General features: G+C 43.1%; 1 protein-coding gene across 1 annotated transcript in view; it reads left to right on the forward strand.

Moving 5' to 3' along the window:
• PLEKHD1 (pleckstrin homology and coiled-coil domain containing D1) overlaps positions 1 to 9,427 on the forward strand; it is a 39,427-nt gene extending 30,000 nt beyond the window's left edge. Inside the window, exons 8-13 of the mRNA XM_001378654.4 lie at positions 177 to 270; positions 2,229 to 2,407; positions 2,775 to 2,907; positions 4,384 to 4,528; positions 5,303 to 5,452; positions 6,005 to 9,427. Of these exons, the coding sequence (XP_001378691.2) occupies positions 177 to 270; positions 2,229 to 2,407; positions 2,775 to 2,907; positions 4,384 to 4,528; positions 5,303 to 5,452; positions 6,005 to 6,174 (871 nt within the window). The 3' untranslated portion in view covers positions 6,175 to 9,427. The remainder of the gene's footprint in view (positions 1 to 176; positions 271 to 2,228; positions 2,408 to 2,774; positions 2,908 to 4,383; positions 4,529 to 5,302; positions 5,453 to 6,004) is intronic.
• Positions 9,428 to 9,977: the final 550 nt, after the last annotated feature.

Below are 9,977 nucleotides of genomic sequence, written 5' to 3' on the forward strand. Positions count from 1 at the left end.
CATGTTACTGGGCATCTCAGGAGGAAAGAAAAAGAAGTAATGTATAGAGATATGTTATCTACCCTCAAGGAGTTTACATGTATTGATCAATATTTTTTTTTAAGTTTCTGGTTTTCTTTTAAAATCCTGCTGGGTTGGGGGGTGGGATACTGGAATCAAATTCTCTGTCTCATTAGGGAGTTGGAGTTGACAGCAAGATGCCTCAAGGGAGTGGAGCAAGAGAAGAAAGAACTGAGGAACCTCACTGAATCCTTACAACAGACACTGGAAGTAAGTAACGGGCTGGTTGTCTGGGGAAAGCAAGTGCTGCTATTATTTTTCAGTTGTGTTTCCTGCAAACTAAGATTTGGACATTTATCCAAGGGAGAGGGACAAGGAGAAAAAAAGGCCTCTGCTCCAAAAAGTCTTCTTGAATGCTGCCTGCAAGATCCCTCACCAGTCAACAGGTCCCTATATATTGGCTTACTTATTTCCTGGAACCCATGGAATTGTTATAAATTCTGAGTTTGTAGAAATAGATGATGGCCTTGGTTATTTATGATAGTGTCTAGTAGAAATCCAAACACTAAAAAAATTAAGTGGAGTTAGAAGTAATAAAACTAGCAACTGACTACCTTCCTCCTAAAGCCCATTACCTCAAAAGAACTTGTGCATCAAGGAATTTAAGAGGTAACCCTCATAACCAGTCTTCATTCTGAATTATAGAATGGGAGAAGGAAGTCTTCTTGCTGTTCTTCATATAAGGCATTCCATCCCCCTACTCTTACTATTTCCTCTGGCTATCCCCTATTCCTGGGATACTTCCCCTCCTCATCTCCACCTCCTGATTTCCTTGGCTTCCTCTAAATCCTAGATAAAATCTTACCCTCTATGAAAGCCTTTCTTGATTCCTCTTAAGTTTAGATCCTTGCCACTATTGATTACTTCCAATTTATTATGTATATATGTTATTTGTACATAGTTTTTTTGCATGCCATTTGCCCTATTCGATTATGAGCTCCTGTAGAGTGGGGACTGTCTTACTTTTCTTTACCTCAGAACCTATGTGCTTGGCACATAAGTGTTTAATGAATTCATTCGCTAAATATTGATTCTAAAACTAATACTAAAATTTACTGCCACCTCACCTCCACATACTATTAAGGCCTGGTACCATCTAACTAAGAATTGCCACTTGGATATTTGATATACTGAACCATCTGATCAAAAAGGATATTTTCCTTCCCTAAAACTGTATGGAACCATGGACAAAACTTATTAAAGAAAGAGGAAAGGCCATCTATCCCCATCTTTAAATTGGCCCTTGATGGAAGCAGTAGAAAGAGTGATTATCCTGAGTCACAGATTCAAATCCAGCTCTGTTGCTTACTACCTGTGTGACTGGGAAAATAACTTAATTTCTCTCATATATAAAATGAGAAGGTTAGACTAGATCAGTGATGGTGAAGCTTTTAGAGATGGAGTGCCTGACCCTGCCCCTGACCCCACCCCCCCAGGCCAAGTACCATATTCCCCCCCTCCTGCACTGAGTGCCAGACACACCCCACTCCACCCTTACCCCACACAGGGGAGGGAGAAAGCACTTCCACTAGGCTGCTGGGTAGAGGGATGAGTGAAGTGAAAAAACATCAATAGGTTGGATGGAGAGGGGGAAGAGAGCATCTTCACTTGAGTTCTGCTATCTTTCTAGTAATGAACTCTGGTGGGGGATGGCTGGGGTGGGGGGGAGGGTGGCTGTGTGCCCACAGAGAGTACTCTGTGTGCCATCTTTGGCACCTGTGCCATAGGTTCGCCATCACTGGATTGGATGATATCTAAAGTCCTTTTTGACTCTCTGTGATCCTATAAGATTTTGGATGATCCCAGAAAGAAGGATTTGGGATGAAATAGTTTCTCCCGTGAAAAAAAGAAGAGGCTCTAAATTGAAATTCAGAAAGAGATGAGAAAAGGAAACAATACTCCCTAGAGATAGAAGAAATAATAATAATTGATGGAATTTTTATTTTGCTTTATAAATATTACCTCATTTTATTATCATAATAACCTTGGTAGGTAGATTCTATTATTACTCTCATTTTATAGATAAGGAACCTGAGGCAGAAAAAGAGTAAGTGTCATGCTTAGCTGAATCTGAAATTGGGTCTTTTTGAACTCAGGGTCAGCTCTCTATCTACTGTTTCCCAGGGCTGTGCTCTCATTTATGCTCCTTCTCCTCTACCCCACTTTAGGAACTCTCCATAGAGAAGAAAAGGACCTTGGAGATGCTACAGGAGAATGAGAACCAGCCAGAGGTTCTGGCCAATCAGAGTGAGCAGCCCCACCCCAGTGGGGGTCTACATTGCAACCTGCGGCAGATTGAGGAGAAGATGCAACAGCTTCTGGAGGAGAAACTTCTTGCAGAGAAGAGGTGAAAGAACCCTTGACTAACTAGAGGGATCTGGAATTTAGAGCTTCAGCTGAGAACTGGTACACTTGAGTTATGGATGCAGCTCTATTGCTAATTGGTGGATTAATTTCCTTCTCCCTTGAATCAGTTTCTCCATCAACCAAATGGGGACAAGAATACTCCTTGCTGGGTGACAGTTAATATGGAATGGAAGGTTGTTGTGCTGAAGTAATCTGTGGGTCACAGAGGCTTCTCTGGGAAGATTGTGAAGGATTGGGAGCATTCCTTGACACCTATGCACACACACACAGAGTCTCCCCACTTGAATATAACTTCCCATGTGGGAGGAGTGAATCAGGAGATAAGTTTTCTCTCCTCCTTGGAACAGGATGAAGGAGAATGAAGAGAGATCTCGGGCTTTGGAGGAGGAGAGGGAATTCTATTCCAGCCAGTCACAGGCTCTTCAGAACTCTCTACAGGAGCTAACAGAGGAGAAGCAGCAAACAGAGAGGGACCTCAAGGTACTAAGCCCTGGCCACAGGTGCCTTTTGGTTACCCAAATTATCTTTGGGATAGAAGTGTGTATGGACCTGTCCCTGGTGTTCCTTTCTCCCCATGTGGGTTTCAACCCAATCCATTGTAAAAATGTTTAAATACTTATACATGGCATTGGGGTTACAAAGATCAAATGAAAAGCACTTGCCCTCAAGAAGCTTACATTTTACTAGAGCAGGAGCCAAGACAAAAAAAAAAATAAATCTAGATTTAATTATTAGAGGATGGAGAGAATGCTAATAAGTAGGGGCATCAGGAAGGGTTTTCTACTGGAGGTAGCACCTTAGCTAAGCCTTGGAGGAAACTAGGGATTCTAAATGGTGGTAGGAAATGGAATTTAGAGAATAAAAAATGGGCCAAGTTGACTGGAACATAAAATATGTGACAAGGAATAATATGAAATACATTTGGAAAGATATGATGGAGCCAGACTAAGGGCCAAGCTGAGGAATTTATATTTTATCCTAGAGGCAGCAGGGAACCACTGAAGGTTCTTTTTTTTTTTTAACCCTTACCTTCTGTCTTGGAGTCAATACACAGTATTGTAGAAGAGTGGTAAAGGCTAGGCAATGGGGGTCAAGTGACTTGCCCAGGGACACACAGCTGGGAAGTGTCTGAGGCCAGATTTGAACCTAGGACCTCCCGTCTCTGGGCCTGGCTCTCAATCCACTGAGCCACCCAGCTGCCCCCTCCACTGAAGGTTCTTAAGCAAGGAGTAACAGGGCTGAACTTGATTTTTGTACTGGCCCCCATTCTAACTTGGTGGCAGAAAATGTCCTGCCTCCCAACTAGGGCTATTGGATGTGTGCTATGGTCCCTTTGGTAGCTGAAGTCAGTGGGGAAGAGATTTCATCTCTATTAGCAAATCCAGTGAGCATCCTGCTGTCATCGTTCAGTCATTTTAGTCATGTCCAACTCTTTATGAGTCTACTTGGGATTTTTTTTGGTAAAGATACTGGAGAGGTTTACCATTTCCTTCTCCAGTTCATTTTACAAATGAAGAACATGAGGCAAACAGAGTAAAGTGACTTACCCAGGGTCACATAGCTAATAAGTATATGGGGTCAGATTTGAACTCAGAAAGATGAGTCTTCCTGACTCCAGGCCTGGCGCTGTAGCCACAGCACTACTGAACTTTCCTAATCAGTTAGCAAATAGATTCATGAGGGACTTCTGTGTACAAGGCTTAGTGTCCTCCCAGAGGTTAAAGTCTAGTTAGGAGATGAGCCCTACCTACTAATAACACAGAGCAGTAAATGGTGTTATCACTATATAGATATGTGTGTGTAGTATAGGTAATAATTGCTCTAGGAATTCAGTTTCAATCCCTCTGTCAAGAGGGATCATTTCTAGCAAGAAGATCAGGAAAGGCTTCATGGAAGAGGTGGGATGTGTTTCCTCCACACCAGTTTCTCTCCTACTCCCCAATTCCCACATTTCAGGCTGAGGTCAAGGTCCGAATGGACCTGGAGAAGAGGCTTCGGGAGGCAGAAGGAGCCCTGCGGAGCCTGGAACAAGGGCTCAACTCCAAGGTTCGCAACAAAGAGAAAGAAGAGAAGATGAGGGCTGATGTCAGCCACCTGAAAAGTAGGTCTCTTTTCCTTCTCCCCTGAGGCTAACTCAGATCCCAAACCCTGGTCCTAACCAGAGGAAACACTAGCTAGTTCCTTTTACACCTCAATAGGGTAGTTAAAAAAGCACTGCCTGGGCTTGGAGTAAAGTTGAAAAAGGTTTCAAATTCCACCTCTAAGATATTGCAGGCTGATATCCTCTGTGAACCTCGGTTTCCTTATCTATAAAATGGGGATAATACCTGTAACATGTGTCTTGTGGGGAGAATGGAGAAGATCAAATGAGATAATGTATGTAAAATTCTTCAGTAACTTTAAGTTCCTGTATAAATGAATGTTGACGCTTCTCTTTCTCTCCTCTTCTCCTCCTCTAATTCTTCCTCCTTTCTTTCTTTCTTTCTTTCTTTCTTTCTTTTCCCTCTTCTGCCTCCCATCTCACTCTTCCCTTTCCCCCTCTTTTTCTCCCTTCCTCTTTTCTCTCTTTCTCCTGCTGTGTCCTGATCCAAGATTTGCCCTTTGGGTCAGTTTCACCCTTTCTTTCTTCTTCTGATAAGGTAGAGGGTAGGATTTAATCATTTTCCCTTTCCAAAGTACGGTGCCATTATCTATATCACCAACCACCAATTCCCCATATTCTCTGTATTTGAGGATTTTGGTTTTTGTCTTGAAGAAACTTTTTTGAGGTCGGGGGAATGGAAGCCGTTGATTTTCGAATCTGACCTAGAATCCTTTGAGAGGCTTGGGGTACTCTGATGTCTCATCATTTCTGCCATGGCCCCTTTCTCCACAGGGTTCTTTGAGGAGTGCATACGGAATGCTGAGCTGGAAGCCAAGATGCCGGTCATCATGAAGAATTCAGTGTACATTCACAAGGCTGCTACCCGTCGGATCAAAAGCTGTCGTTTCCATCGCAGGAGATCTAGCACATCCTGGAACGACAGTAAGGGCTTCCTAAATTACTCTGTGGAATTGGAGTTGGGGTTGAGATGGAAGAGAAGTGGAGGCATAATCATATTTTAGCCTTCAATGATATAGTATGGGGAAAGACCTTACCTTCTCATTCCAACCACCTTGCTATCTTGCCTTCCCTCTTGTAAGACTTTCTTCCCCTCAACTCCCTAACATTTAAGGCTATGAGGGTTGCTGTATCTCCCAGTGCACCTCTCCTCCTACTACACACACACACGCACACACACACACACACACACACACACACACACACACATACACACACACACCTATGCACCCATGCATAAGTACTTTTTTGGTGCCACACAAAAGAATCTTTAGAAGAAAACAATTTCACATTTAAGAGTTCAGAGGTGGGAGTTAACATGTTGATTTTAATTGAACCCTTCAATACAGATGCAATTGTGATACTGGTGTTGTTATCTTAAACTGAAAGAAGCAACTATAGGAATAATGAGCAGAACCAATGGAGAAGAGTTTATTGATAGAAATGGGCTTGGATGGGGCTTCTTATTTTTTTCAGTGAAACCTTCCCAATCATTCATGACATCCCAGCTGGAGGCCAACAGCATTGAGGAGCTCAAAGAAGTGGCCAAGAGACTGAGTCGGGACCAGCGCTTCCGGGAGTCCATTTACCAAATTATGGTGTCACAGCCTGGCCCCACTCCTGCCCTGCCCCGGGGAGGGAAGTGATCTACTGTCTGACATCCCATTCCTCCATCCCAGGAGGGACAGGAAGGTCAGCCTCCTTGCTCTGTCTCCATTTTGGTCAGGAGCACCTTTCTCTCATTGTGGGGAATTCCCTCCATTAGTAATATCACTCTTCCCCATGAAGGACAATGGTATATATGTACGTCATTTCCCCAAGTCTTCCTATCCCCTGGTTAGTTTTTCTGATCTTAGATTAGTTGGTCTGATCTTTGCCCCTGCCTGTGTACTAACTCTTTCCTGAAGGGAGCCAATCGCATGGTAAGGTAGCCTTGGTGTGTGTGTGTGTGTGTGTGTGTGTGTGTGTGTGTAAGGGGGTAAGGGGGTTGAGGGAATAGTTCCCATTTTTGCTACCTGCTGACTATAAGTGAAGGAGTTATACCAGTACCTGCTACTTACCTGCTATCCTCAATGAATTTCCTCTCTGCCTCCATGCTGCAGAAATATATCCAATCAGACATGCAGGAGCTTGCTATCTCTATATTTTCTCTGCACTATACCTACATCCCTTCCTGCCTCTTCTTTCCTCTTCCTCTCCTTTATTCTGTCAACCTCTCTGTCTTCATGCCTTCCTATTCATACTGTGTCCCTTTCCTGTAACTCAATGAGGACTTTCCTGCCACTTTGAATGCTTCCTGGTGCTAGATTTTCCCCAGTCTACTCAGGGGCTGACAGTTCTTTGCCATGGGTCCCTTACTCTAAGCCATAAATGCCAAATAGGGGCCTCTGAGGTTCTTGGCTCACTCCCATGTGCTCAGGCATAGAATCACCTCTCACCAAATACTCAAGGACTACAGGTCGGTAGATAGTCCTCCATGGTGGCCTCTGCATTACTTGGGTCACCAGCTGAGCCCAGCAAACCTAGACTAATACTCTCTGAAACTGTCTGAGACCAAGGGAATCAACCTTGCTTATTGAATGGGCAGGAATGTTCTTGTTGGATATGGAAACAGAAAAGGAGTCATAAGAGGTGCCATTATTTGGAGGAAGTTAGGTCCAGAAGGTAGGAGGAGGTGGCTTCTGCATTATAAATCCTCATCATTGCCTCTAAGTTTTTCTCATTTACATCATTTTATGATGGGAAAGTTGAGATATAAAAGTCTGGTCTCTAAAGAAACTCCTCCGGGGCCATGTTGGATCAGAGGTCTAAACTGCCAAATCCATGTGTCCACAAGGATATTTATCTTCTCATGTCTATTACTTTTTTGACTCATGAACAGAAATGTAAAGCCAAATCTGACCTCAGAGGTCATTTAGTCCCACTTGGAATCAGAGAGGGTAAGTCATTTGTCCAAGGTCTCACTGTTAGTTAAGTGTCGGGGGTAGGATTTGAACCTAGGTCCTCAAACTCTAGAGCCAGCGGTCTTTTCTAGTATGCTATAATGTATCCCAAACTACAAGAACGTGTCTCTTTATAGATTCTGGCTCATAAAGGCTGGTCCCACAAAAATTACCCTATCATCCCTTGAAAATGAGGAGGCTAAGCCAGGGATATGAGTCCTTGTCTGGAATGTGTCATTTGTTGTCCAAAAGAATCTAAAACCTGGTTGTACTTGTAGCTTCCATGGCTCCTTCTTTTCAAAGACCACCCCCCAAGTAAAGAATGATTCAAGCAATCAGGAAGATAGATGATAATGGAGGTGCAGAATCTCTGGTATTGAGAATCACCAAGTGAAGAAGATGTGCTGAATGCCAGGAAATCAGACTAATGACCTTGGCACGATAACAGCCAAAACAGACAATGTTGATCTATTTTCTTATTCTCTAGAGCTTCAGAATCTTCCCTGGATCAGAGGATGATTTTCCAGTCACATGCACATGCCCACCACTGGTCCAGATAAAGCCCAGGGCCTCTGGCTCCTCTCCTTAGTGCAGTTTCCCTTGGTTAGGCTAACTCAAACAGTTCTCTCTTTGTGATGGGGACCTAGCCAACCTCTTCAAATTCCTGGCAGGAGTTGGCTCAGAAATAAACTGAACAAAGACAATCAGAAAAATCTACATGGGATTTAAACCTGCACAAACCTGAAACTAACACATCCCCTGTGCAGGGTCAGTGGGCTTTGAAAATGGGAATGTCAAGGACATTTTTTTTTAAATAAAAAGAAAGGGATTTAAAATTTGAAAAAGTTAAAAGAATTAATACATTGCTCTTGAGGAAATACTTTTTGGAGATTTCCACATGTATTTTTTTTCCAGGCAAGAAAGTAATAAGAGCATAAAGGAAAATGAAAAAATTTTTCTGGGCTTAGGAACCAGCCTTATTACTTATTTTTCTATCCTAATTTCTTCATGTGCAGTACACTTTCCATTGACCAAACCAGACAGAAATGTCTTCTGTTAAATCAATCAACCTAACAAAATATTTATGGAAAGAGTGAAAAATCCAATCCCCTGGGAGGAAAAAATTGTCCAGTTAGAGCCTTATGGTCTGCTGTTTTGTTTTGTTTTTAACCCTTATCTTCTGTCTTAGAATCAATACCCACGAGTTGGTTCCAAGGCAGATGAGCAGTAATGGCTAGGTAAATGGGGTTAGGTGACTTGCCCAGGATCACACAGCTAGGGAGTGTCTAAGGTCAGATTTGAACCCAGAACTTCCTGTCTTCAGGCTTGGCTCTCTATCTCCTGAGCCACCTAGGTGCCCCTAGACTGGTTTTTCATTTTTAAAAGCAAAAATATTTCTTGGCCAAAACACAGGTCAAAAAGTAGTGCTAAAAGGTAGTCAGGGGTGATTGCTGTTAGAATGCTTTTCCCTGTAGGCTACATGCAAACTTAGCCCTCTCCCATATCTCCCAAAAAACCATGTATATATTTTGTACCACAGTGCTGGGCTGGCCCCTTAGCACATTCTTTTTTTTTTTTTGACTCTGTCTTATATGATCCTCCCCACTACTCATTTCATTATCTGCGCCCAGTCCCTGAGGTCCTCGATGTCTCTGTGTAAGAAGGGTACACAGCAGAGACCTTTTCCTATCAGGGAGAAGGCCAGAGGGAAAGAAAGGGCTGACCCGTCTGTCAGCACGCCATCTGAGCACCACTCGTCTCCACCTGGCCGAAAAAGACATTTAATATAGAAAACACAAAATTCCGTACCGAGTTTTGGGCTCTTTCCATCCCCACGGCAGGAGGGACCATCATCCTCTTTGTTCTTTCAGTAGCTGACTGGCTCAGAATGGTTCCAACTTTGCAGAGATAAGCTTTTTTTGAGCCACTGAGAATTAAACTCCCTATTTCAATCTGCTCTACTGAGTCAAAAAGCATTCATTAAAACCCTACTATGTGCTAGGAATGGTGCTAAGCCTTGGGGATATAAAGCAAAGCAAAACACAGTCTGTTCTCGAGGAGTTCACAAGCTAAAAGGGGAGACAATATGGCAAACGCCTCTTCAAACAAGATATAGACAGGATAAATGATCGGTGGGAAATGTCTGAGGTCGAATTCTCTTCCTTTTTCTACCAGGGCTGCCCCTGATTGCATCACCCCAAACATGGTCCTTGGCACTTGCCTACCTGAATGAAGTAATGAATCTGTAATGCGTAGGGAACCCTTAAGAAAGATAGTATATAATCCCAAAGGGCTGCTCTTGTAGGGGGATTATAACCATTTTTTTCCTACCTCCAAAAGGCAGAATTAAACTAGATCTTTGCAGTTCTCTCATTAGTTCTAGTGGTGTGAGTAACTTCTCTGGACCCGATTCATCTGTAAAACGAGGGAGTCAGACTAGAGAAGCTATGAGGTCCTTTCTAGCTCCACGTCTAGAAAACCCTCTAAATATGGCAAATAAGGGGGGA

The sequence above is a fragment of the Monodelphis domestica genome, chromosome 1, assembly GCF_027887165.1.
Source record: "Monodelphis domestica isolate mMonDom1 chromosome 1, mMonDom1.pri, whole genome shotgun sequence".
In the NCBI taxonomy this organism is placed as follows: Eukaryota; Metazoa; Chordata; class Mammalia; order Didelphimorphia; family Didelphidae; genus Monodelphis; species Monodelphis domestica.